The sequence below is a fragment of the Acanthochromis polyacanthus genome, chromosome 1 (assembly GCF_021347895.1).
Source record: "Acanthochromis polyacanthus isolate Apoly-LR-REF ecotype Palm Island chromosome 1, KAUST_Apoly_ChrSc, whole genome shotgun sequence".
Taxonomy (NCBI): Eukaryota; Metazoa; Chordata; class Actinopteri; family Pomacentridae; genus Acanthochromis; species Acanthochromis polyacanthus.
In genome coordinates this window covers 43,638,352-43,665,857 of record NC_067113.1, presented here as the reverse complement: position 1 = coordinate 43,665,857, position 27,506 = coordinate 43,638,352, and the positions used below count along the sequence as shown (strand labels likewise).

The following is a 27,506-nucleotide window of genomic DNA, read 5'->3' as shown; positions in this document are numbered from 1 at the left end:
AGCGACTTTAGCTAATTAACTTGTGATGCATGGAGCTGCTGAAGTGGGCGTTAACTTGATTTGTCAGACGCGGTGAGCGACATGAACGCCCTCCTCCGCCCCCGACCCCACCCGTTTTATTTCCATTTTCTCAAGTCACAACTTGACCAAACTTTGTGTGGCTGTAACCATGTTGAGAAATAAAGCAGGAATGTACAGAGGACGGAGCTGCTCTTTTAAAGCACTGTAACACACACGGGGATCGGCTGTCTGGGAACTCTTCTTGCTTTTGTTCATTGTTTTCTGTGATGTGACTGAAGCCCACCAGAGCAGAACTATGAGTGAAAACGACATCCTGGAGATGGACTCTCTGTCTGACACCGAGGAGCAGCACGGTGATGCAGAGTCGGGCATGATAGACGAGGAAATGGGTAAGAGTTACCCATGATGTGTTTCGCAAGAGGCATTGTCTTCGTGTGCTTGTTTTGTGAGGCCACGGGTAAAAGTCTTGGTTCTTCCCCAGCTGAGGTACTGTTAATCAGACAGCTGAAACGCACGTTAATCCATTTTAACTGTGGAAACTCACCACCTACTGATCCATCACTTCTCTGTAGATTCATCCAAGTTTAATCAGTGATTTAAAAGTATGTTTTGTACCACTTTAAAATCCTGGACCTTTACTCCTATATTTATAGAATACGTGCAGTTTTGAAATACTTCTTCACTTCAGTGTTTGTATTATCTGCAATTTACTTTCCAAGCAACTATACACCAGTGGGGGTGTGGTTCACACACTTAAACAGTCTCAAACTCACACCACAGCATCCATAACTTTTAAGAGCATGTCTTATAAATATTAATGCATCACGAGTTAAACAATTACACCCCCAAAATTAACTTTTTTGTTCTATAGATTTTAGATATGGCACCTCAGAGAGGCTACAGTGTGTGTGGAGGTGGTTGCGTATCTCAACACTCTATTGTTATTTGGATTTTCTTCATTCCTGACATTACAAACTGAAACTTAGCTGTTGAATGACATTAGCCCCGGCTTGTTATTAAAACAGACGTAACTGTGGGAATCTCAGATTACAGTGCAGTATGTCGCAGTGTCTGTGGGAAAGGCGGGAATGATTCTCAATCTATAACCTCCTTTGTGTCTGTTTTATCCACGGCACGTTTTTCTCTTTACACTCACAGCACACTTAGAGACAAATGGTCCTTTGGGTTTACACTGATAGTTGTCAGTCATGAAGAAAAGCTCCTAACCACATGCAAATGACCACAGCATTTAACACTGCTTCATAAAGAGCATGCCAAAGTGCACTCTGTTTAATGGAGCCTCTATTCCATCATAGTAAATTATTAATATTCACACTTTGTTGAGCTTTGTACACTGTACTTTTGTAGTTTGTATCAACTTCCTAAATTCCACATTGTGAAATCTCAGTCTTGTCTGACGTCTAGCCAGCTGCCTACATAGTAAACCTGACACAGATTCTGTAGGTCAGTTATGGAAACGGCTAAACAGTCCCATGAGGATGCGTATTGCTCAACCTCTCTTGTAATAGACGTCGTCTGCAGGAAGCATTTTGCAGCTATAATTCATAATCTGTAATCCTATTTCACATGCAGTATATACAATTACAGGCTCTAACTACCAATGCTGCAGCAAGACCGTACAGCTGATTCTGTTCCTGACAAGTACATTAGACTCAATTTCCAGCTAATGTCATGAAATTCCCCTGTGTTTGATTCCGAAAAGCATTTCCTGTCAGATGGTGAGAGACACTGAGCTGTGTGGCTTGTATTAAACAGAAAGTGTTAGCTCTTGAGGCAAATAATCACGCACTGTAATGCTGCAATAAGCTATGTCTGTTAAAGAATGGTGCCCGCTTCTGTGTTTGTTAAATCTGCCTTTTGTTTTTTATTTTTTTGTGCGCAGATGTGAAATAGCCCTCTAGAGAGGAAGTCAGAGCTGGTATGCTGTGTTGAGACAAGAAAACAGGCATGTGGTCGCCTTAGATTTATCGTAACATGCTTCTCATGTGAATCACAGAGTCACTGTGGGTTGCAGAGGCTTTGTAGTGTGATGTCCATGATTTAGTTTTAAATTGAATGTATGGAAACACAAAGAATAGAAAACAAAAAGTGTGTAACTGTCTAGCTAGTTAGAGTTTCGACTGTTTATCTTAAAATACTGACTTAAAGGCTGTGTTTGAGTTCTTTGCTAAAGGAAAGTCTCATTTTATGACTGGTGATTCCACAGTGAAGTTTCCCAGCGTGTTACTATGGCCAGTGTTTTGAAAACAACATCTGTCCTAAATTAGCTCTCTCCTAGTCTTCCACTTTGTGCGGAAAGATTACAGGACTTTCCGTATTTAATGGTGTCATCTGTTTTGTAAAGAAATGGTTCTTACAAAGCAATTCTGAGGCTTACAGTAGAGCCTGCAGTGTTTTATTAGTTTCTTTTTTTTTTTTCATTTTCTAGCGGTTAGTGGTATGAGTACTGCATGTAGAGTGTATGGAAGAAGACAATGACTTTTTTTCTCTTTTCTTTCCAGCGAGTAGAACATTGTGGTGAGAGACAGACTGTGAGCGAATTGTAAAAAGCGGCAATGAGAGGATGACGTTTAGGGAAATGAATAACAGTGTGTGCTGCTTCAGCGAGCGCCAGCGAGGTAGAACATGAACGTTGTCCTGGTGAGAATGAGGCTGTGGCGGTGCAAAGGAAAAGTAAATATAAAAAGACTTGACAGGTCAGCAGCACCTCAAAGACAAATGAAGTTTGAAGCCAACGGAAGTGACTGTCTAGCTTTATGGAGTTTACCTCTGAAAAATACACTGCAGCAATATACAGCCATGGCCATAAGTTTGGACACAGCATGACTTATGTCTGTTTTGATGTCTATTACAGAACATAACTAATATTTTTTGACAGCACCAGTTTAATTAGTCAACAAATCAACAAGGGATATAATATTATCAATAAATTCCAACAATTGGAGCAACTTTGTTCCCAAAACATAATATTAGAAGAAAATAACAAAAAAAATGCAGTACTTTCACAACCAAATTTGGTAAGAATAACAAAATGACACCAAACTCTTTTGATGTTTTTTTAAATATGAAACTTAATATAGTTCTCAGGAGTTGTGTACTGTATTGTAAGTGACAATTTTGTGGTATTTTCTAAGATTCACAAGCGTCATGGTACTTGTGTCCAAACTTATGGCCATGGCTGTACAGGGGTTATTTTAATGCAGATCTACACCACATTATAAAACATGTGCTTCCACAATAATAATTCTCTTTATGCAGCATTTTTAAATAGTCTCTATAAAACACTATTATTGAGGGTTTTTTTTCTTTGCTTGTTTTTAGCTTTTGGTGACCTATTTCCTGATAAAATGGCATTTTGTCCTTCTTGCAGCTGGTGGACATGTGGTAGTGCATTAACATATAACATCTTACAATAATGCTTAACCTTAAAATGTTAGAGTGAGTATTATATAGTCACTATAGTTGGTCTTTTCATTTTCTCAAATAATGTGCAACCTGACTTTTAGATTCAATAATCAATGTTTAGAAATAGTAACACATTTCATGTTGTTTTGACACCCTGTGTTTATCCAGCTAGGTTAGATTAAGTCACAGAGGACGTTTAACTGCAGCTGGGAGACCTCATAATTTTGTTCCTGCAAACAGCCACTTTTACACCTAGACCAGTGACTCCTAATCAGGCGTACTTCTACCCCAGAGAGTACTTCTGCAGTGCCAAAAAATATACGTGGAAAGATCAACTCATTCATCAAATCACCTGAAAAACAGACGTTAATCAAAGTACACCTGAGTAAATTTAAGCGGAAACATTAACAGTTAACCAAAAGAATAAATGGTTATTGGAAACAGACAGCCAAAAAGAATGCAGAAGGGATTAAAGCAGATATATAATGGTGGAAAACTGAAGAAAAAGTGATAAGTAGCTTAAATTTTAACCTAGAATTAACACAGGAATGTAAAACTAGGAATAAACAGTTACAAATTGTTATCTACAAGTATGGATCAACATCTGAAACAGACACGCATCAAAATATATTTGAATAAATAGCTCCAAGTAAAATGACCTGAACATTGACAGTTAATGTGAATGTAACTGTATTTTAACAAAATATAGTTTCATATAAAGCATTGATTAAGATCCAGCTTGAAAGGAGTTTAGATGACCTGTTTAATAAAGGAGTCAATCTGCTTAGCCTAAACCACAGCTAAACTAATAACAGAATGAGATAAAACATGCAAGATAACGCAAAATCAGTACAATGACTGTAAGAGAAGTTGATATAGTTTTGAAAAACAGTTGTTCAAAACCGCAATGAATCAAAATAAAATCCACACAATGCAAATCAAATATTGATAAATCCAAGAAAACACGCTCTGTAATATTTTCTGTGCACATGCCACCACTTAGCAACATGTCATTATCAGCCTCTAAATGTGTGAGTCAGACTCCAATTTTGGGTTTCTTTGATTATTATGCTGTTTGCATTTCTATTCATATGTCTGTTCTTTCTTTCACAGTTTACCCTGAAGAGTTTCTACCAACATATCACAGTATTCGAGAAGGAGCAAAAGTAGCCAAAGCACAAGAGGTGAGTCAGCGCTATCTGTTGATGTCAGCTAGCGGCGTATCAGCAAACAGAATCCACTAAGTATGTGTTGACTGGATCATACAAAAAGTTTGGACCTGTTTTTTTCCTAGAATTACTGGTAAAAGCACAGCCAAAATAACTTACCTTAGGCATTTCTTGTGGAAGTTATGACGGGAAACAGACAATGAAGCTACTGTAACATGAGACACAGCGATCAAGCATAACGACACAAAACACACTATAATATAAAGCTGGGTGTCACAAGTTGTGTGGTTGTGTGGAGAGAGAAAGAGGAGGAGGTGAAGGGCGGGTTTCGTAATATTTGTTGACTCTTCCCATCTCTGCTGCATGGCCCGCATCACCGTGCAAATGGGCTTGTCAAGGTCAGTATTTAAGAGTATCTCCGACATCCCAGACTGGCTTCTTTCACGTGTTCAATATGTATGACATTATGGAAGAGGAGCAGTACGTGTTTCAGGCTGCAGACTTACCTGATGGGCCTTGTTTTTGCCCTCAGGCAGAGTTTAACGGCAAACCCGACTCCTTGTTCTTCAACGACGGCGTGCGGAGGATTGACTTTATCCTGGTGTATGAAGATGAGGACAAGAAGGACTTTGAGAAAAGACGCACATTCGCAAGGCGCTTGGTAGGTTTCTTTACTTTCTAGTCTGTCTGAGCTGCTCGGTAAACCGTATTAAATCTGCAGGTATTGTAAGTGCTGTAAATGACATAAATCTTGCTATATTTATTAGATTGTGTACAGTCTAGATGACAGGAAATGTGGAGAGAACGTACGCCAGAATTCTGTGATATGACAACAGCGAAAGTTAAGAGTTGGTGTCAAGTCATGTGTGTTAATAAATGATAAAAATGTGTTCTAATAATGGAGATTAAAGCAACTCTTAGTCTCATGTTTACCCAGTAGAAATCTTTTTAGGACCTAAATTGCATACAGAATAATGTTTCTGTAGTGAATTATAAAGCTATTCTTAACTACTTCAGTGAACAAATACGATACGCCTCTATGTTTAATTACTCGCACAAACTGTATAGACTCTTCCTTATTTGTGAAAGGAGTTTTTATTTGCTCCAGGATAATAGTCTATGGCTTTAGATTAGTTACTTGTGACGGTGTATATAATAATCTGAATATTAACTCTTTGTTAAACAGGAACTGAAAGAGTACATTTTTTATGGTGAGATGTTCAGGGAAGATGCAGCAATCTTTCATTTAACTTTGCCAACAAACTTTAAATTACATCATTTTGGTCTTATCTCAATCTAAATTTCATAAATTCTTAAAACAGTTGTTTGTTTGATTTATGTCAGTTGTGTTGAACAGAAGGAAACCTAGATGTGAATTATCATGGCCAGGTGTGTTTGTTGCCACCAGCATCTTTCACAATAGGTTTACTTGAGGTATGTGCAATATAATGCTTGGAAAAACAGCTTCAGAGACCTGCAGTGTTGTAACTGTAACCCTCGAGTGGTTTTGAAACGGAGACAAGGCTTTGTGGTGAAGCTGATAATAAGTAGCAAAAAATCAGGCCTTTAAATTGTGAAAACTTGTAAAATGTACTGATACGATAGCTCCAGTAGATGATTGGTACGTTGTGTTTCTGTAGCAGCTGTCAGTGCAGGTAATGGGTGTAGACAGAGCCCCGTAGAACAGATCTACCTCTGTAGAAGCTGATCAGCCTGTTCCTTGTAAATGGTGGGCTGCCAGAGCCTCTGCTTTTGCACAACAGATTGTCCTCCGGGACTGAGCCAACTCATCCTTCACTACCGTTCCAAATCAAACTAAATCTCGTGTGGAAGGGCTGCACGGCCGTCTCCACCAGGCACTCCCTTAATTTGTTTTTATCAGAGCCAAACTAGGATCAAACTGTTTCATAATATTTCCTCTGGAAAGGAGTGGTTCACATGGCAAAAATTGTTCACTTTAAAGGTGCAAACTTGACTTTTGACATACTTTTTTCTGGATGTCTCTGAAATGTCATACTCTCGTGGTATGTTACAGAAACATCTGACTTCAACTGGGCTGGCTAAAACAAACAGTAAAGGTATTTTAGCTTTGCTTTGTCAACAGTTCCTCTGAAGTATTCATGACAACGTGGCTGACAGGGACAATTAATAAAGCAGGCGGGCATACATCAAAGGTTGCATTCACTCAGAAAAACTGAATTCTCTTGAATGTACTTGTCAAAATACTCTATTATGTGAATGTTTTCCATAGTTTTTGTACTAATTCATTGTGTCAGGAATTTAGCGAGGCGGACCCGAGCAGAGAGCCACACTACCAAGACCGGTGGAAATAAGAGGGATTTTATTGTATTTACTAGAGCTGGACAAGAATATCCCGAATATTCGTTCGCTACGGCACTATCCGGATATTAATTTGGTATCCGCCGTGTTCTTCGGCTCATCCATTCGTGTTTGTAAACACCACCCGAATGGCCGGGTGGCTGCCGACTCTGAAGTCACGCTTCACTTCGTTGCATGAACACAAGACAAGATTCAGTTTAAGTAAAGACTAAACGAGGGCAAAATGTGGACCCGGGAGATCAGACGAACGGATCCGAATATTCGGGCCGTCTTCGCCGCGCGCAAACCCCCCCCCCCCCCCCCCCCCCTCCCCACCTGGGATGCCAGGTGGGGAAGGGAATGAGGAGAGGGCCCTGACACATTGTTCTGTAACTCCAGCCTGCTGGCAGTATTTTAATTCTTGGGCCTTATTTACTATGTAAATTATAACATGTTATGGGAAGAGAACTATTAATTACATGAGCTGCCACCTCTAAAATTTGTCGTGAATAAACTTTGTTAAATGTAATCTCAAACAGCATTGTTGATTAAATTTGATTGTGTAAAGGTTATTAAGGTGGCAATGTGCATACATTGTTCTCATTTGGCACGATGGAAATGCGTCCTGGACTTTGTTGTGTCTTCCTCAAACACGTCTGTACTCATTCAGATTATTATCTGTGCATTCCTTACACACCTGGGCTGATAAGTTATGTAGACAGCACAGAATTTGGATCATAATGGACAAAGAGGAGCATGTTTAAATCAAAAGTTAATTGTCTTCTCTGTAGAGACGGCGAGAGTACTTTGAAGCCAGCCTGATGAAGATGGGCGTGGAGTTGGAGGCCACACCATCTGTGAGTAGAAATCCTTGGAAGTTGTTGTTTTTCTTTCCACCTCTAACTGTTATACTAAACATTCTTTACGTTCTGCAGGTAGTAGATGACAAACTCACGTTTTTGAAGATTCACATGCCATGGGACGTGCTGTGCACCTACGCTGAGGTCTTGCACATCAAGCTCCCCATCCAGGTCAATGATCTGTCGTCCCGCCCATCACCGTGGCGATATCTCTCCTGGATCACGAAGCCCTTCTATCCCAACGAAGACCTGATCAGAAAGGAGACCGAGTTCTTCACTGCCCCCTTTGAGAAAGACCGTCTGGACTATTTCTATTTCAAAGACAGAGATATTTTCTTCACTCCATCAATGAGGAGCAGAATGGCAAGTTACCCATGGTGTTGGAGTTAGTTCAGGCTGCCTGCAACTTCTCTCCGTTGGTTCAATTTCGGAAATTTTAGTCAGTCTAAGGATCTGGGTAGGACTTAAGACGTGGCGACATCCTTTGCTTAATATATTCATGTCAAAATAGGAAAGAGCAGCTCAAGATAAGCCTCTTTGATGTTACACAAATCGTAATATATGTGCCGTGCTTAAGACAAACCTTGACATTATTAATGTATAATATAACATTAAAAAAAGCCCTTTTTAAACATTTTTTCTTTTCCCAGGCATATTACATCCTGAGCCGAGCTCCCTATGAAATAAAAGGGAGCATAAAGAAGTTTGGCATGAACAAGCTGCTGGATGGTGGAGTGTACAAAGCTGCCTATCCCCTCCATGATGTGAGTTCTTCTTCAGCAGACTTCACATTGTTATGTTTTGATGATACAGTTTTCAGTAACTGTAACATGTTTATGGCTTCTTTGTCTTCAGTGCAGGTTTAATGTCAAGTCCAGTGAAGAGGGCTGCCCCAACGAGAGATATCTGCTCTATGAAGAATGGGCTCATCCCAAAAGCTTCTACAAGATGCAACCACTTGACCTTATACGGTAGGAGAGTCACATTGAAGGGCTACAAGTCTCAGTGTTTCACCATCAGTTACCTTCCTCGTATGTTCAAGCATGAGCAAAATCGTTTTTATATATTTACACAGTGAGCTTTATTTCCTGAGGAGAGCCGTAGTAATCATCATTATTAATGCTTTCTTTATTTCTACAGGAAGTACTATGGGGAGAAGATCGGCATTTACTTTGCCTGGTTGGGTTTTTACACATTAATGCTCGCTCTGGCTGCTGCTGTGGGACTCGGCTGTTTCATTTACGGATACACCACTCAAGATATCAGCACCTGGAGGTACTGCTAATAAATGACGTATATGTAATGTTCTGGAGATGTAATTTCAGCTGCATGTGAGCGTTAAACGTATTTCTCACGTTGCTGTGAGCCTTTGCTTCCTCTAATGATCTCTGTTCTGCGTTTGAAATATGGCAGCAAAGAGGTGTGCGACCCTAATATAGGAGGAAAGTTGGTAATGTGCCCACAGTGTGACACATGCCAATCCTGGAGGCTAAACAGCACCTGTGACACTTCAAAAGTGAGTTTTATTTTCTTCTTGATAGTTGATAAATCATTAGAATTACGCCAGCAAATATTATTTCATCATTTATAATTTGAAAGGTGTGAAATCTGAACGTCAACTCAATACGATTGTGCAATAAATAGCATGTTTCAGCTGTGCTTTATTGCAAAGAGACATAAAGAGAGCGATATAATATGATGTTGCAAGTTAAAGTGTGCAACAGATGCACTTCTTGCTGATTTAAATGTAACCTCCATGTTTCTTTATTTATTTATTTTTTTTAGAAACTTTGCATATTCGATAGCTTTGGCACATTGGTGTTTGCCGTCTTCATGGCAGTCTGGGGTAAGTCACCTTTTTAAGACAGTCCCACAGAGTATATGTTATCTCCAGCTTAGACACAAGTTTATTAATCTTAATCTTTGGTAGCATTAAAGACATTTCACTGAACATAACTGTTTATGAAGGAAGACGCAGACAATGCCCGGTATATAAAGGTGCTTCCCTTTCTCCCATTAATTGCCCAGCTTGTTTTTTCCTGCTTCTGCTCGTTTCCTCCAGTGACTTTGTTCCTGGAGTTCTGGAAGCGTTACCAGGCGGAGCTGGAGTACGAGTGGGACACTGTGGAGTTTCTTGAACAGGAAGAGCCACCTCGCCCAGAATATGAAGCCAAATGTGTCTATGAGAGGAAAAACCCCGTCACAGGGGTAACTGACACCGTGATCTTGTTTCTAACTGGCAGCAGACTTGTTCACTCTTAAGTTCTATGATCACAAAACATAACAAGAAAAATTTAAGATGAGTTTTGAACAGGGATTCAGGCAGATTTTCTGTTCTATGTCTAAAATGAGTTTCACTTTGTTATGTTGTTAAGGTGTTCCATAGTATTTCTTTGTGATTTAGGTGAAAGAAAAAGTGCCGTATACAGCCTGTGGACGATGTGTTCGGGTGTCGATAGGAATGGGGACAGTCTTGTTCTGGGTAATGTAATTTAATGCTATTTTTATTTGCAGTTGTTTTTTTTTTCTAGCACTTTAATGTCACTGTTCTCCAATCCTTTCTTAGAACAAAAACTTTAATTTGGTTGTATGGGTAGAATATATCCATTTACTCTCTGATCTCCAAGCAGTTTCTGGGTGTCTTTTGGTCATGTCACATTTTCATTCACTGTGGGCTCACTGTGGGCACCACCAGTAGAGAGAAGTCAAAACTGTCTCTTGTGCAGTTTGACTGTTATAATAAAGCATAAATCATTAAAAAGACACAAAGAGAATGAGGGGATTTTGATGAAATATCACGTTTTTTTAGCTGGGTTGCATGCGACTGAAGTCTTTCGTTGAAAATCCAATGTTTGTCTTGTGTTGTTTTTACTGTTTCTGTCTCTGATAAGTGGGGTAATTTTCATTGCATTTAAATGTAATATGCTTTTTTAAACCTGACAACATGCTTTGGGATTCTGAGGGCGAAAATTAATTAATTACTCATTTATTACTGAAAAGCAAATCTTCATATACATTTAATTGGATGCATGCATGTAGACAAATTACGTATTCTACTGGTTCAGCTGCTCACTGAATAAAAATGCTCATTTTCTTTCTATATTCACATTTCTTTTTGGGAAACGACTTGGAAGTTATTCAAACGATTATAGATGTATTATAGATGTATTGCTTCGGTTAGGGCGCGTACCACATGGGCTATAATGCCCTCAGCAGCCTCAAAAAGCATTTAAGATAGAATATACGACAATCTTAATGTTTTCATGTCCATTAGATTATGCTGATCCTGGCATCCATCGTGGCCATCACTGTCTACCGCCTGGCTGTCTTCATCACCTTCTCATCTAAACTCCGAAACACCGACCTGAAGGATCTGGAGCCTTTAAAGGAGTACGTGACGCCTCAGATGGCCACCTCTGTCACAGCCTCAGTCATCAGCTTTGTTGTAATCATGATCCTCAATGTTCTCTATGAGCGAGTGGCCATCTGGATCACAGACTTTGGTGAGCTTAACCTGAACCTGCACTTCATTCTTTTCATGAGTTGAAACTGGTTTCATTCTTAATCGTTTCGTATCTGACAAAACAACAGAGCTTCCACGGACCAAGACGGACTACGAGAACAGCCTGACTCTGAAGATGTTCCTCTTTCAGTTCGTCAACTATTACTCCTCCTGCTTCTACATCGCTTTCGCAAAAGGGAAAGCAGTTGGCTTTCCCGGGAAGCCTGTTTACCTCCTGGGAAAGTACAGGAATGAAGAGGTGCTATTAGTCTGTCTGGCTGTTGCGTTTCTATTGACTTACTGATGTGTTCTTCTTGACTCTTAATGCGTGTCTTGCTTCTGCAGTGTGATCCTGGTGGTTGTCTGATTGAGCTGACGACTCAGCTCGCTATCATCATGGGTGGAAAAGCCATCTGGAACAACATCCAGGAGGTCTTGCTACCGTAAGCGGACAAAATCTAAGGCCTCTTTTTCTGCCACGTAGCTGATAGCTAAATCCTACATCGGCGGTCCACTGTTTTACTCTGCTATCTTTACTGTGATCTCTTTCACTCCTCCACAGGTGGGTGAAGAATCTGATCTTTCGCCACTGCTCTAGTGCGGCCTCAGAGAAAGTGATTCCTCGCTGGGAGCAGGACTACCAGCTTCAGCCCAGTTCAAAACTAGGACTCTTCTATGAATATCTTGAGATGGGTAAGATGGAAAAGAGTCTTCATGAACCACCAGATTTTAGCAAGCAGTGATTGAGCCTGTTGGAAATTACACCCAAACTCAGTAGTCAGTTCACTCATTCTAAGTGGAGTTCTGGGTGGTGTTGACAGCGTGTGTCTGTCTTGTTTCTTGCAGTCATCCAGTTTGGCTTTGTGACCCTGTTCGTGGCCTCCTTCCCTCTGGCTCCGGTTCTGGCTCTGATCAACAACCTGGCTGAGATTCGGGTCGATGCTTGGAAAACCACAACTCAGTTTCGCCGCATTGTGCCGGAAAAGGCGCAGGATATAGGAGCCTGGCAGCCCATTCTCCAAGGCATCGCCATCTTGGCCGTGGCAACAAATGTAAGTTGGTGTTTACACTTTTATACTGCTTTATTAGATAAGGGTGTAAAACGGGTGTCAAACTCATTTTAGTTCAGGGGCCACATTCACCCTGATTTGATCTCAAGTGACCAGTAAAATCACAGCATAATAACCTATAAATAACCACAACTCCAATTTTTTTCCCCTTTGTTTTAGTCCAAAAAAGTACATTCTGACAATGTTCACATTTATGGAATTATCTTTTTCCAAAACATCATGAACAACCGGAAATTTCTTAAGAAAAATAAGTTAAATTTCAACAACATGATGCCTGATAGTATTTTCTTGTAAAAAAAGAAAAAAACAACAAAAACAAGACAAAATATTAAACAAAATGACAAAAAATGAGACAAAGAAAAGAAGCAAAACAAACAAGAGACAAAAAGTTACAAAGTGGCAAAAAATGGACAAATGAGACAAAAACATACAAAAGTGTGAAACAAACAACAAAAACGATACACAAAGCTATGAATAAAATAAAACACAAAATGACAAAAATAAGACAAAAAACACAAGCGAGACAAAAAGGAACGCAAAACAATGAAAGGAAGAAACAAAACGACAAAAACGTGAGACAAACGTCAAACAAAAAAAGTCAAAAATCAACAAAAACAAGACAATGTTACAAAAATGAGCAATCTGTTATTTTACTTTGTGATCAAAACAACTTGTCATGGTCTAGAAATTATTTTAAATTTATGGTTTTACAAATTTACAATTTGCAGTTAATGTCTTCTCTGTAATTTTTACACTTTCCAAAGTCGTGCTGCGGGCTGGTTTTGGCCCACGGGCCGCATGTTTGACACCATAAATCCAATAGCTGTAAAGCATAATGTTCACTTTTTTTCTTAATATAATGCAGTGAAATTAAATACTACAATAGTCAATTACAGGTTCCGTATTTTGGAGTCTACATTTATCAAAACACAAAGTATTATCAGCTGTACAAAAGAGAAATCTGCTGAAGCGTTCATATTAGAGAGCGCAGGTGTAGCTACTTCACAGTGACTCTCTGTATTCTCTGCTGATAGCGTTCTGTTTAAATATCCACTTCTGCCAGATGTGTTGCGTAAGAACACAGAATTTGCCCTGACCTCATTCATGCAGAGGCACATGCCAGAAACAATGAAAACCACACTGATTTGAATACCGTTAACAGCCAGTTTTCCGCTTTTACTACCTTCACTTGTGTCTCAACAGGCCATGATCATCGCTTTTACATCAGACATGATTCCACGGCTGGTTTACTACTGGTCCTTCTCTGTGTACCCTTATGGAGACCACCCTGACCACACCATGCAGGGCTACATCAACAGCTCCCTGTCTGTGTTCAACATCAGTGATTTCCCCCGCAGTTCACTCCTCACCAACACTTCAGTACCTCTCAACTTCACCACGTGCAGGTAAAAAGACTGATTTATTTTTTCCCTTGTTGTATTATCAAGAAAGCAGCACATAAATCTTTTTTCTTTCACTTTGTCACTTTATCTTTAAACCTTTATCTTGAAAGCCTAAAAACACACTGAATTATTGTCACAAACATCTACCCTAAACCAACCAATGCTATATTTTAACTGAATCTCTGAAAAATACTAAGATTATGACAAAAAAAGACTAAACTGATGGTATTATCATCAAGTTTTTGAGTTGCACAGAAGCTTGTTGCATTTAAAGAAGAATCAGCAGTCCAGCCTCTCTGCAATGAGATTTATGTCTGTAAACTGAATAAAACAAAATGAAGATTAATGGTGTAATAGCAACCACAGCATCTGCAGAAAGTGTGTCACATCCTGATTGGTTCACAGTTTAATGATGGTTATTAACCCTCCTGTTGTCCTGTGGGTCAAATTGACCCGTTTTAAAAATGTGGAAAAAATATATATACTTTCACAGTGAAAACTTCCACATTTTCTAAAAAAATTTTTGGAAATTTTGGAACATTTTTTGATGGAAAAAACAAATGTAAAAATATGTTTAAGAACATTCAGGAAAAAAATCAACCAAAATCCAGTGAATTTTGATGTCAAATTTAGGGGATTTTTTATTTTAAAAAATAAAACTTTTGAGGGAAACTTTTCAGGAATTTTCTTCCTGAAGATTTTGGAAATTTTTTATAAATTTGGAGAAATTTTTTCTGAATTTTTGAACTTTTTTCAGACAAGGCAATAACATTTTTTGGTAAGGACAACACGAGGGTCACACACACATGAACAGTTTGTTTTGAAGTTGACTAACTTACATTTTACAGACAGAAAATTAGATTTGTTTTAGCTTTTAGAGGAAATTGATAGATAGCCATTAATACAAGCTTGTATTTATCATTATATTTACTTTATGTTAGTAACTGAGTGACGTCTGAAGGAAACTACTAAAACCTTTTCTCTTCTAGGTATCGAGATTTTCGCTTTCCTCCTGGACACCCCAGACAGTACGAGCACAATGTCTATTACTGGCATGTGAATGCTGCCAAAATGGCTTTTATAATAGTTGTGGAGGTGAGTGTGAACAGGAAACTTTCCTCACTATAAAAATATAATTGATCCATTAATTATTAAGTATATTAATGGAGGTGTCTCTTCTTTTTCGTCTCCTCCCAGCACATTGTTTACTTGACCAAGTTCATCCTGTCCTACGTGATCCCTGACGTCCCGTACGCCGTCAAAGAGCAAATCAAACGAGAGAAATACCTGACCCAAGTCATACTCCATGAGACCAACCTGAAGCTGGTGACCAGACGCTTGAAAAACGGCGACGATGAGATTCTGAGCAATGAGGAGGCAAAAGTTACCAAGGAGGAGATGTAGCTGGATTTCAGACAGTAGGTGGAAGTGTATGGAAGGAGACATCACACCTTTTTATGTGTCACAAAAAGTTCTTTCCCTACTCTGTACATCTATGATTACCAAGTTTCTACAGCTTCCACCACATCTGTTTAAATGCTGATGAATACCGTAAACCAGTGACAAAATGAAGACCTGAAACGAGACACAGACTTTGTTATGAAAAGCAGACAGTAAAGTCTGAAAGAAGGCGTCTTCACTGAAGAGCTGCTGGATAAAGAAAGGAGAAACCACTGCTGACTGGTCTTCATCTCTAACCACTGCCCACTGTCATTTCTAAGAGGAAAGTTTTTCTAGTGAAATTACCTGAAATAGTCCCGTCAGACTGAACAAAATACATGAACAGAGCTGACATCATGCAGTAAAAGAAGGGATGTTTTCTAGCTGACAGCACAGGAGTAGACACAGAATGAAACTGTGGATAAGAAGATCTCCTGAACCACTTTAACCACAGATTACCACTGATCTTGAGTTCAAAGCTGAATTTTGAATTTTAGCCCTCTGAACCCCAAATGCACCCATTTTATCTAAAACAATGCCAGAATTGCCCCAATTCAGAGCCAAAAAATATAAAGACTGATTTTCAACAACTGTGCGTTTGTGATGTGATGTGTCGTTTTTCTCAAAATCGCTTTATTTTATGTGCTTCATTTCAAAATTCACCATTTGTTCTAAATTTTTATTGAGAAAAATAATGTTTCTGCACTTCTCAGTGCAACTGAAAAGCCTTTAGTGACTCGACCACAACAGCCTTGTTAGAAAAAGTCAGAGATGAACAGCGGACTGTTTACAAGAAGAAGAAATATAAATAGAACAATATCTATCATATATATATGTAAGTAAAATATGTCTGAGTCACCATTTTGTTCCAGTATATAAAATGCATGTACATGTTGATTTTACTATGTATAAAATAATCTAAGAAATTCAAATACTTCTTATAGTTTATTGCATTGCAGCTGCATCATACAGTTTTCTCTCCTGGCTGTGGTTGTTCTGTTTCCATAGAGATGCAGAACCACAGGAGCAAAAATCACCAAGAAAAGGTTTGAGGTTCAGAGGGTTAGACAATTCAGATTTAGCTTTTAATAATTTAACAAAACCTTGAGCACAACAGCAACTCAGCACTGCCATGAAGAGGAAATAAAGTTACAGCAGGTTGTTGAACCAGCCGGGGGTTTTATATGTTGATGTTTACGACCAGATGTTCAGCGGAAGAGTAAGGAGAAGCTTCACTGTAGTGCAGTTTGTCCCAACAGTGTCCACTTGCTAGTTTTCTTTCCAGACCTTTCAGCTCCACCACATGGTCTTAATCTGCAGATGGACCAGCTGTTATGACTCCATCTATGACTTCTAACGTATGTGAAAGCTCCAGGCAAAGCCACAAAATCCACCTTCAGTCTGTTTCTTTGTTAAACCGATGCTCATTTTTGATTTTAGTTTTAGGACTGCGTTGTACTTTCGTTTGGCTCTGGCAGTAGCGCTTCACTCCGTCCAAACATTGAGCTCAGCGCTTCCACTGCCACGGCATCACTTTCACCACAAAATATCAGTATTGCTAGATGCAGATTTGCACCACTTATGAACGCAACGTTGGATCTAAGAGCCGAGGTGATCTGTCAAGCAGCTCACGATGAGATTCCAGGAGTCAGATTGTACATGGACTAACCTTTCACTTGCCTGCTAACTAAATGTGCCTCAGATTAAACTCCTGAAGCTTTTTTTTGTTACTTATGAGACAATCAAGGCAATGCGCCTGTTTGACTGTGGAAAGCATGTGATAAACAGTTTCATTATTATGTCAGCTCAGCCTGTGTTTTTGTGTAAATAAAATTACTGCATCTGTGTGAAGTAGATGATCGAGGCTGTGATAGTCACAGTTTATATTCTCAGATTATACACGATGCTGTAATTCTCCTGTGGCCACCTCTGCTGTATTATTACTTCTAAACTACGGTACTATAACCATGATGTATACAAACAGTATCAAATGTCAGCTGTTTCTCTTTGTTGTCTTTTTGTTTTGTGTTGTTATTAAATACTTTTGGATAAAAAAGTTTCTCTTCTGTGTCTTACATCAAATTCTATGAAAAAACAGTATCAAGATTAAAAACCTTCTGTTCTATTTCATTTTACTGAGTGACAGTATACAGATACACGTTAATGATTAAAAACAATGTTCAATAAATACGCTAAATCTCAAACTAATCAGGCCCGAATGTGTTTCATTCTGAGCCATGAGCAAATACAGATTGTTACTGAATTATAAAAACCACGGGGAATATGTTTAATTTTAAAAATGTGAATTTAAAAAACATGACTGATCTGACTATTTTTTTGATAAAATAATGTCAGTAAAAGAATAATGAAACCAGATCTCATTAATTTAATTTTTTAGATCATATAAGTTGTGTTTCCTAACAAAATTAGAACATTTATCCTCCTACACCCAGCATTCTATCAGTCCTGGATGGTGTTATATTAGTTTCTTCTTACTTTTTCAATCAGGCGGAGTTTTGAACACTTCTGGCGTCATCTGAATGCGACACAGGATCCGCTTTACTTCACGTGTGTTCGTATTTGAGGTGTAGCAGCCTTCAAACTACAGTTTTTATCCCAGATTGTATTACATTTAGTGTTATCAGTTTCTCCAGGATGAGCTCTCAGATCACTTGTGTCGGCTGGGTGAAACGAGGCGTTGCCAAGGAAACCCCGGACAAAGTAAGTAGCGTTAGCATGTTGAGCTAGCTGGCTAATGTTAGCCGACCGGTGGCTAATCTGTCAACATGGCAGATAAAAGTCTTAAACAGCCACATTTCACTTTATATCTAACCTGAGACTGTACGTTTAAACGTTGTCGTGTCATAGCGTGTATGTGGTAGCAGTGTTTTACCCTAAATGTCTGTTTTTTAAGAGTAAGAAACATTAGAAGAGTCTGTGGAAGAGTCATTCAGATTCTTTTCATTGCGAAAGATGTGCTTGAATAATTTGACAAATTCAACTAAAAGTATTAATATGTGCTTGCTGTGAGTCTAAAGACATACTATGTGAAAAAGTGGGACTGAGCTGTATTTAGAGTCCTAACGGGGGACACCTTTAGGTGGGTCAATATATTTTCGAGGGAGTTTTGAAGTTCATCTTTACTGTGATCTCTTTCACTCCTCCACAGATTTGTGGCTGTTTTCAGTGTTTGTGGTAATTTTATGTGTTTTGTGGTCATTTTGCAACTTTTTGTTATTTTGTGTGTGTCTCGTCATTTTGTATCTTCTTTATCTGATAATTATGTTTCTCATTGAGTCATCTTGTGTTTTTCTAGCTAAAAAATACTGCAAAGATGGCTGATTTTATCATCATTGTTAAATTTCTGGTTTCATTTCCGGTTCTACAACCAGCAGTTTAAACTAACTGTTGGTTAACATGTAGCTTTGATGGGCTACGTTTCAGCCACTGTTTTGATTGTATTTCTGTTGACTGACAACAGGAACAGAAAAATATTTCTCCTCCACTGATACTTTGAAAAACAAATCTCAAAATTTGCATGATATAATATAAATGTGCCAGTTTTTTCTATTTATTTTAATTAAAAATTTGATGTCACATGTTGTCATGCTAAATTGACTTGTTGTTTCGTACTTTCCTTTAGTTTTTTCATGTCATACAAATGAATTTTTAAAAGTTTTTATCCTGGTTTTTGGTTTGTATTTTTGTCATGGCCCATGTATAACGTGCAGCACTTTGTTCAGCTGAGGTTGTTTTAAAACGAGCCGTATGAATAAACATTTCTCTGTTCACTAAAACGTATTTACTGACGTGCTTCATGTACGGTAACTCCAGGTGGAGCTGAGCCAAGAGGAGCTGCAGCGCATCATCACTGAGGCTAAAGAAGAGCTGGGGTACGTTAGGAGAACAAAAACACACACTTTAGTTTCATACTAACAATGTTTGCATGTTTTTCTAATGAGTTGATGTGTGACTGTTTCTCTGAATAGATTTGAAATGTTTAAAGTGACGTTTCATTTTGTGACTCAGGGAGCTGGCAGCCGAGGAGGAAGAGGAGGAGGATGAAGGTTTGCCTCCTGAACCGAGTGGCAGTAACATCGCTGATGAAGCTGAAGCTCCAAAGGATGAAGAAGGAAACGAGGAAGACGATGAACTGGCAGAGTACGGCCTGGATAAATACGACGAAGAGGACACAGGTGATGTTCATTCTTTGTGGGATCGCTCCAGTTCTTCAGTGGATATTTTACTCTTCTCCTGTACAGACTGACCCTTTGCTTTCTGTTTGTTTCTGCTGCAGTGACTGCTAATCTTGGCGATAGTCTGGCCGGACTGACGGTGTTCAGCACCAACGAGGAGGATCCGTACATCACCATCAAAGACACAGTGAGACTTCTTCTTCAAAGACGTGTGGATGAGTCATTCAGATTGATCTTAAATTATATTTTTAGTTCAGTAAGGTTACTTTTATTGCTTTTTTTAGGACCAGTATGAGCGAGAAGATTTCCAGATCAAGCCCGGTGACAACCTGATCCTGGCAGGCAAAGCAGAGAAGGACTGCTGTAATTTGGAGATCTATGGTGAGTGTTCTTACCTATTTTAGCAGACGGCATCACTCCACACCTGTTCTAGCTTCCCCCTGCTGGCTCCCTGTTGGTTTTAGAATAGATTTTAAGGTTTGACTGATCACTTTTAAAGCTCGCCAGGGTTTCAGCTCAAGCTACATTTATGATCTGTTGACCCTTTATGAGTCTCAGATCCTCAGATCCCTTCTGCTGGTTCCAAAGTGGAGGCTTGAAGTCAGTAACTTCTTTTAAATCACTTCTTAAAATCCACTTTTACAGACTTGCTTTTATGTGACGTGTACTTTTAGCTTTAATTAGATTTAGTGCTCTATTCTGCATTCTGTCCTGTTTATTTTATACGTCCTCTCTTTCTTTATTTTTAATTTTAGCTGCTGGTTCTTTGGTGTGATGTTGTCCTTAATTCTTAAATTTATTGATTTTTAATTTCTACCTTTTAGTCTTCAGTCTTATTTTTCAACTTTTGACTGCTTCATTCCTTTTTTTGATACCTTTAGATCTACTTCAGATGTATATATGTACGTCTGACATACATATATAAACCCAAATATAGAAACAAACTAGCAAAAAAATAGTAAGAATTATTTTTATGTGTAAATCTGAATATAGAAAAAATAGCAAAAATTATATAAAATACATATAAACTCAAATATAGAAAATAAAGAGCAAAACATGAGCAAAAATAATATGCATTTATATATATATATATAGACATAAGTTTTTTTTCTATATTTAGATATTCATAGAGAAAAAAATGCAAAAAATAAGAAAAAATAACATATAAATTTAAAAAAAACCTCAAAGTGATGTTGCATTTCTTCAACAGTGGGTTTTACGGGGTTAAATACTTTTCATACCAGCCAGCGGTTTTTGAGTTTCAGAAGGTTCAAATAAAAGGAAACACATTAATGTAAAATCTGGCAGCATTTAACTCAAACGTATCACTGAGTTGTTACATATACTTTAAAAACATAGTGGCAGTTGAATTTGTTCCTTTCCAGTTTATAACTCTGAGGAGGATTCTCTGTACGTCCATCACGACATTCTGCTGCCGGCGTATCCGCTGTGTGTGGAGTGGATGAACTTTGACCCGAACCCCGGTGAAGGACCCGGTAAGAAAGTTTAACATTCGGACATTTCCAAAAGACAAAATGTGCCTCGGTTGATTTCCTGGTCGAATGAAGGTGAAAACAAAGAACCGGTCGTCTCCTCTGTGTGTTCCGGCTGCAGCCAACTACGCCGCCGTGGGGAACATGACTCCTCAGATCGACGTCTGGGATCTGGACGTGGTCGACTGCCTGGAGCCGGTTTTCTCTCTGGGGAGCAAAAAAGCCGCCAAGAAGAAGAAGAAGAGCAAAAAGGTACAGAAGTGTTCAGTTTCTCATCAGGGAATAATCAGGACATTTTTCTAAGAATGTGATGACTTTTTAATTAGATCTGTGTAATGTTATTAACCCTCTGAACCCCAAAACCAACTAGAGAAACAGAAAACAATCATACTGTAGGATTTTCAGCTTTCCTGGGGTCCTTGAACCAATACGTTTGCACCATATTTTTCTGTTATAATCCCTGTATTCTACATGTGTCGTTTAAAACGTGTTTGGCAGAAATCCAGCATTCGCTCTAATCAGATAATCAGAAAAATCTGCCCTCTTCACTGCAACCATTTAGTGATTAGTGGCTAAATTCAGGGACTTTCAGTTGAACTGCAGGCCGTGTTTATACAGAGGAAACATAGTGAAATATCTACAGTATGCAGAGCTGTTGGTAACTCCAGTATTCAAAAGCTTTACCTGCTCACTTGCTGTTTTTGGCAGGGATTTTGGTAAAATAAAAATATAACAAATGCAACTTTTGTTTCCTTTTTTTATTTCTGGCATTATAACTGTGTCATGCTGCACGTGGAGACTGTTTTGAGTTGTGTTATGATTATTTATTAATATTTATTGTCTCGTCCTGCCGTCCTCTTTTGTTTCCTGCTGTGTAACATCATCATCATCATCATCATCATCATCATCATCATCATCATGCTGCTGACTGCCTTCATCACCAGCAGGGGGCAGCAGCTGAACCTGTAGAGGGCCACACGGACGCGGTGCTGGATTTATCCTGGAACAAACTGGTCAGGTTTGTATTCGGAATTGTTGATTCAGTGCAAGAAAAATGTAATCTCCGCACACACACATCACAAAATACTCTTCATTCTAGTAAATAGGAAAAGATGTAGCGCATTCTGTTCTGTGGATTTATCGACGATTCCAGCTAGAATCGTCATTCACCACGTTAACAGTGTCCAGACTGGATTCATCATTGAAAAATAAAGGACATTTCCAAGTGGCCACAGACTTTTGAATGCTCGTGTGTGTTTTTTGTATTTGTGAGTCTGTTCCTGTCAATCAAATGTGTTTTTAGGAACGTGTTGGCCAGTGGATCTGCAGATGAGACCGTGATCTTGTGGGACGTGTGTCAAGGAAAACCAGCCACAACTCTGCGTAAACACACTGACAAGGTATTTAGAGAGAGATAAAAATGGAGTTCACATCTTATAAGAGGTACTAGACGCTCACAGTGGACAATGTTTTATCTCTCAGGTCCAGACGTTAAAATTCCACCCGTTTGAAGCTCAGACTCTAATATCAGGATCATACGACAAGTACGTGTCATTCTTTGTTCACTAGAGGTTGTTTCACCGTGACGAGGGGTTGAGGTTTACGTTTTGTGTCTTCAGGACGGCCGTTCTTTACGACTGCCGGAGTCCAGACAGCAGCTACCGCACCTGGAGGTTCAGTGGACAGGTGGAGCGTCTGGTCTGGAACCACTTTTCACCCTGTAACTTCCTCGTAAGTGACGTCCTTTCTGGTTCTGTCACAGTTTTTATTTTTTTTTGTAAAGACATCTTTTTTACTTTGACTGAGGCTTTAATTCTTGTCGAGGCGACGCACACAAAGAAAGTCTGACTATGTTGTATGTCTTTGTAGGTCACTCTGATCTGATAAATCAACATCGTAAACACTAGAAAAGATGCGCCGGTTGAAATCAAAGTGTCCCGCCAAATTTATTGGTTATAGATCCAGGTCCGTATAGGATGAAGTCTGGGTCTAGTATGGAGTGGATTAAATAAAGTCTCCATTCAGAGAATTTTGCCTCAAGGAATTACTCAACTTGAGGAATGATTGAATTTCCCTCTGGAGATTAATAAAAATAGGAAAAACAAATGGAGTGGTGGAACAGCGGGTGAGTTCTGGATGACTGATCAGCAGGTCTGAACCTTCCTGCTACCATGGAATAACATGCAAAAACACAGTTTCCCTCTGGGGATTAATAACAAGAAGTAGGATTTGTTTCATCCCTGCTTGAATCCAGCAGGTAAAGGCAGAACTGTATTTATGTCCGTACCTTTGTTTGTTTGTTTTATTAACCCTCCTGTTGTCTTCATTTACCGGCACCAAAAAATATTGTTTCTTTGTCTGAAAAAAATCAGCAAAAAATTCCCCAAATTTCTGAAAATTTGCCAAACCGTTTCCCTCAAAAGTTTTATTTTTAAAAAAAATCCCCCAAATTTGGCAAGAAAATTCTTCAAAATATTTTCCAAAAAATGAGTAATGGGATTCAATATGTATCAGTAAACTTCTAATATTTTCTTTTAGAACATTCACATAAAAACAACCAAAATCCAGCAAAAAATCACTGGATTTTGGTTGATTTTTTTTGTGTGAATGTTCTTAAGAAACCTTTTAAACATTTAAGTTTTTTCCCACCAAAAAATCTTCAAAGATTTCCCAAAAATGTTGAAAATGTGGACATCAGAAGTTTCACTGTGAAAATATATTTTTTATTTCCACATTTTCAAACTTTAAAACGGGTCAGTTTGACCCGCAGGACGACACGAGGGTTAACATTCCTACTAGCCTTTTCTAAGCAGCAGCTCTTTTCCAGGGCTCTTCGCTGTCATACTACAGATGTCCTCTGCTCAGTGTTTTTACTTTTCATCTGAGCTGGTTGGACGATGAATAAGGCCTCACTGAAAACGCTTTTGTCCGTCACGTTCCTGTAAAGACTCTTGTGAACTGACTCGCTGTGTTTCAGGCCAGCACGGAGGACGGGTTCGTCTACTGTCTGGACGCTCGCTCAGATAAACCCGTGTTCACCCTGAGGGCTCACGATGAGGAAGTGTCAGGTGGGTGGAAGAGTAAACAGAATTCGTAACAGAAGATGTGGCATCACAGAGTGAAAACCAGCTCCGACTTGATTCATTTGCAAAGGATGAAAGCTTCATTCATACGCAGCAGAGAAATGTGGAGAAACCTGCGGTTAACTTGTTTGTCCAGCCCCTGTTGGAAACCATTTTTACTTCTAAGAAAAAAATCAGACAGTTGGATGGCACAGAACAACCAGCTTCAACCTTTATTTTCCTGTTTTATTCATCACAGCATTTAGATTTTCTGTATCAGTCCAAACCCATACAGGTGAAGTGAAATTCATATTTTTACGTAGCTGTGTCTGGATTATCAATATATTTTGACCCTAAAAGCAAAATAAGCAGGTAAATTAAGTTGGTGAAATCCTGAATACACCTTGTTCATTTCATGCGTGTTTAAGGTGGACTTGACGTGTTTTAACCCTGAAGGTGAAATTGACCCGTTTTAAAGTTAGAAAATGTGGGAAAAAATACAGATTTTCACAGTGAAACTTCTGATGTCCACATTTTCAACATTTTTGGGAAATCTTTGAACATTTTTTGGCGGAAAAAAGAAATGTTAAAAGCGTTAAAGAACATTCACAAAAAAAATCTGCCAAAATTCAGCGAATTTTTCTGGATTTTGGCTGATTTTTTTTGTGAATGTTCTTAAGAAAATATTAGTTTTACTGATATATATGTTATCACTTTAGATATTTTAAGGATTTTTGGAAAGATTTTTACTCATTTTTTGAAAATATTTACAAGAATTTTATTGCCAAATTTGGGGGATTTTGCGAAAATTTAACTTTTAAGTAATTATTGGAATTTTCTTCCTGAAGGTTTTGCAAATTTTCAGAAATTTGGGGAATTTTTTTGCTGAATTTTTTAGGGTTTTTTAGACATGGAAACAATATATTTTATGGTGCCCATAAATGAGGACAACAGGAGGGTTAAAGGGACAGCGATAGCGTCTAAACGTCTCTGAACCTCCTGCAGGTTTGGACCTCAGCAGCCAGATCAAAGGATGTTTGGTCACCTCATCAGCCGACAAACACGTCAAGATCTGGGACATTTTAGGCAACAAGCCCAACCTGGTGCACTCCAGAGACATGAAGATGGTACGAACTTCCACTTAGATCTTCTGTTATTGAGGTGTTCAGTCACAAAGTCATGAAGATGTTAATATTGTTCTCCTGTCAACAGGGAGTTCTGTTCTGTGCTTCCTGTTGCCCCGACCTGCCCTTCGTTTACGCCTTTGGGGGGCAGAAGGACGGTCTGCGGGTTTGGAATATCAGTGACATTGCAGCAGGTAAAATTAACACTGAGCTTTTTCTTCTCCACTGTGCAGCCCCAGAGGGTTAAAAAGTCTTTGTATAAAAGTTTTACTCCAAGTTGTTGGCTGGAATCTGGGGAATGTATCCTCCAGTGCTCTGCTTTTATTTATTTATGTAATTAATGTAATGATGCCTGTGTTTGTTTTTAGTGACTGAGGTGTTCGGCAGTCGAGAACGTTTGGTGGCAAATGCTGGATCTCAGGCGTCGAGCTCTGCAGCCACAGCAGACATGGAGGTCTCCTAGTGAAGCAGCAGTCGTCAGGAATAAACTGAGCTCCTGTGGAAACGCGTGAAGCTGATCTGCTCGTTCACCCTGCAGCGTCACGGGAAGACAAGTGGATGACGCTGCACAGAAACGCCGACCCAAGTGTTTCTAAACCAGCCTGAAAAGACACAAAGACATTTCTATCAGCTTTTTATATCAGCGCTGACAAATATTCAAAGATGTGTTTAAAAAAGTAAAGAAACTGTGCCACTTATATGAATAAATGTATTTTTTGATTGTTGAGTGGAAGCAGTGATACTATTGTTTGGACTGCTTCACTTTCTTTCTACATTACAAATTTAATGTGTTGGTAAGATTATTTTCACATGAAAAACACACAAGAAACTGATTTACAGCAGGACATGTTTACCTGGGTTTCCTTGTAATAACACATTAACAAAAGACAAATGAGAAATAATCAACTGTTCAAAATGCTGCATATTCAATAAATAAATGCAGTTTGTCAGACTTGTAAATATTGATTCTGTTCTGAAACCCTTGTAGTCGCGCTTTCTTTTGATGTGAAGATTTTGTCTAAAGGGGATCAAATACATTATATTGCCAAAAGTATTTGCTCACTCATCCAAATAATCAGAATCAGGTGTTCCAATCACTTCCATGGCCACAGGTGTATAAAATCAAGCACCTAAGCATGCAGACTGCTTTTACAAACATTTGTGAAACAATGGGTCGCTCTCAGGAGCTCAGTGAATTCCAGCGTGGAACTGTGATAGGATGCCACCTGTGCAACAAATCCAGTCGTGACATTTCCTCGCTCCTAAATATTCCACAGTCAACTGTCAGCTGTATAATAAGAAAGTGGAAGTGTGTGGGAACGACAACAACTCAGCCACCAAGTGGTCGGCCACGTAAACTGATGGAGCGGGGTCAGCGGATGCTGAGGTGCATAATGCCAAGAGGTCACCAACTTTCTGCAGAGTCAATGGCTACAGACCTTCAAACTTCATTTGGCCTTCAGATTAGCTCAAGGACAGTGCTTCAGCAGAGAGCTTCATGGAATGGGTTTCCATGGCCGAGCAGCTGCATCCAAGCCGTACATCACCAAGTGCAATGCAAAGCATCAGATGCAGTGGTGTAAAGCACGCCGCCACTGGACTCTAGAGCAGTGGAGACGCCTTCTCTGGAGTGACCAATCACACTTCTCCATCTGGCAATCTGATGGACCAGTCTGGGTTGGCGGTTGTCAGGAGAACGATACTTGTTGGACTGCATTGTGCCAAGTGTAAAGTTTGGTGGAGGGGGGATTATGGTGTGGGGTTGTTTTTCAGGAGCTGGGCTTGGCCCCTTAGTTCCAGTGACAGAAACCCCGAATGCTTCAGCATACCGAGACATTTTGGACAATTCCATGCTCCCAACTTTGTGGGAACAGTTTGGAGCTGCCCCCTTCCTCTTCCAACATGACTGTGCACCAGTGCACAAAGCAAGGTCCATAAAGACATGGATGACAGAGTCTGGTGTGGATGAACTTGACCGGCCTACACAGAGTCCTGACCTCAGCCCTATAGAACACCTTTGCGATGAATTAGAGCGGAGACCGAGAGCCAGGCCTTCTGGAAGAATGGTCAAAAATTCTCATAAACACACTCCTAAACCTTGTGGACAGCCTTCCCAGAAAAGTTGAAGCTGTTATGACCAACGTCATATTGAACCCTATGGATAAGGAATGGGATGTCACTGTAACTATGACAACAAGTGAACATTACATCAGCTGTCTGCTGACATATATACATGTGTATATATACATATAAATGTATGTGTATATGTATGTGTGTGTATATATGTAATAAATTCATTACTAATCAAAAATATACAAAAATTAAAAAAAATGTATTTATATATATATAAATGCATTACATATATATACACACACACACACACACACACACACACACACACACACACACACACACACACAC

General features: G+C 39.1%; 2 protein-coding genes across 4 annotated transcripts; both read left to right on the top strand.

The window, feature by feature from the left end:
• The first annotated feature begins 82 nt into the window (after nucleotides 1–82).
• On the top strand, nucleotides 83–17,268 carry ano6 (anoctamin 6). Of its 2 annotated transcripts, none has more exons than XM_022217035.2 (20): nucleotides 83–410; nucleotides 4,561–4,631; nucleotides 5,149–5,277; nucleotides 7,727–7,792; nucleotides 7,871–8,158; nucleotides 8,446–8,559; nucleotides 8,651–8,766; nucleotides 8,936–9,070; nucleotides 9,209–9,311; nucleotides 9,581–9,641; nucleotides 9,858–10,003; nucleotides 10,200–10,277; nucleotides 11,070–11,298; nucleotides 11,387–11,556; nucleotides 11,643–11,740; nucleotides 11,860–11,990; nucleotides 12,144–12,349; nucleotides 13,571–13,773; nucleotides 14,760–14,865; nucleotides 14,968–17,268. In XM_022217035.2, the coding sequence occupies exons 1-20, from the start codon at nucleotides 317–319 to the stop codon at nucleotides 15,172–15,174; spliced, it is 2,751 nt and encodes a 916-aa protein (XP_022072727.1). In that variant the 5' UTR covers nucleotides 83–316; the 3' UTR covers nucleotides 15,175–17,268. The 2 variants fall into 2 exon arrangements, with proteins under 2 accessions (XP_022072727.1, XP_022072728.1); XM_022217036.2 differs by having other exon boundaries at nucleotides 367–410; nucleotides 5,153–5,277.
• A 461-nt stretch (nucleotides 17,269–17,729) lies between these two features.
• pwp1 (PWP1 homolog, endonuclein) lies at nucleotides 17,730–26,045 on the top strand. Of its 2 annotated transcripts, none has more exons than XM_022217041.2 (15): nucleotides 17,730–17,931; nucleotides 19,045–19,103; nucleotides 19,240–19,406; nucleotides 19,508–19,593; nucleotides 19,691–19,787; nucleotides 20,792–20,902; nucleotides 21,021–21,151; nucleotides 21,847–21,917; nucleotides 22,203–22,299; nucleotides 22,382–22,443; nucleotides 22,519–22,630; nucleotides 23,877–23,967; nucleotides 24,967–25,088; nucleotides 25,174–25,279; nucleotides 25,454–26,045. In XM_022217041.2, the coding sequence occupies exons 1-15, from the start codon at nucleotides 17,866–17,868 to the stop codon at nucleotides 25,546–25,548; spliced, it is 1,473 nt and encodes a 490-aa protein (XP_022072733.1). In that variant the 5' UTR covers nucleotides 17,730–17,865; the 3' UTR covers nucleotides 25,549–26,045. The 2 variants fall into 2 exon arrangements, with proteins under 2 accessions (XP_022072733.1, XP_022072732.1); XM_022217040.2 differs by having other exon boundaries at nucleotides 21,844–21,917.
• Nucleotides 26,046–27,506: the final 1,461 nt, after the last annotated feature.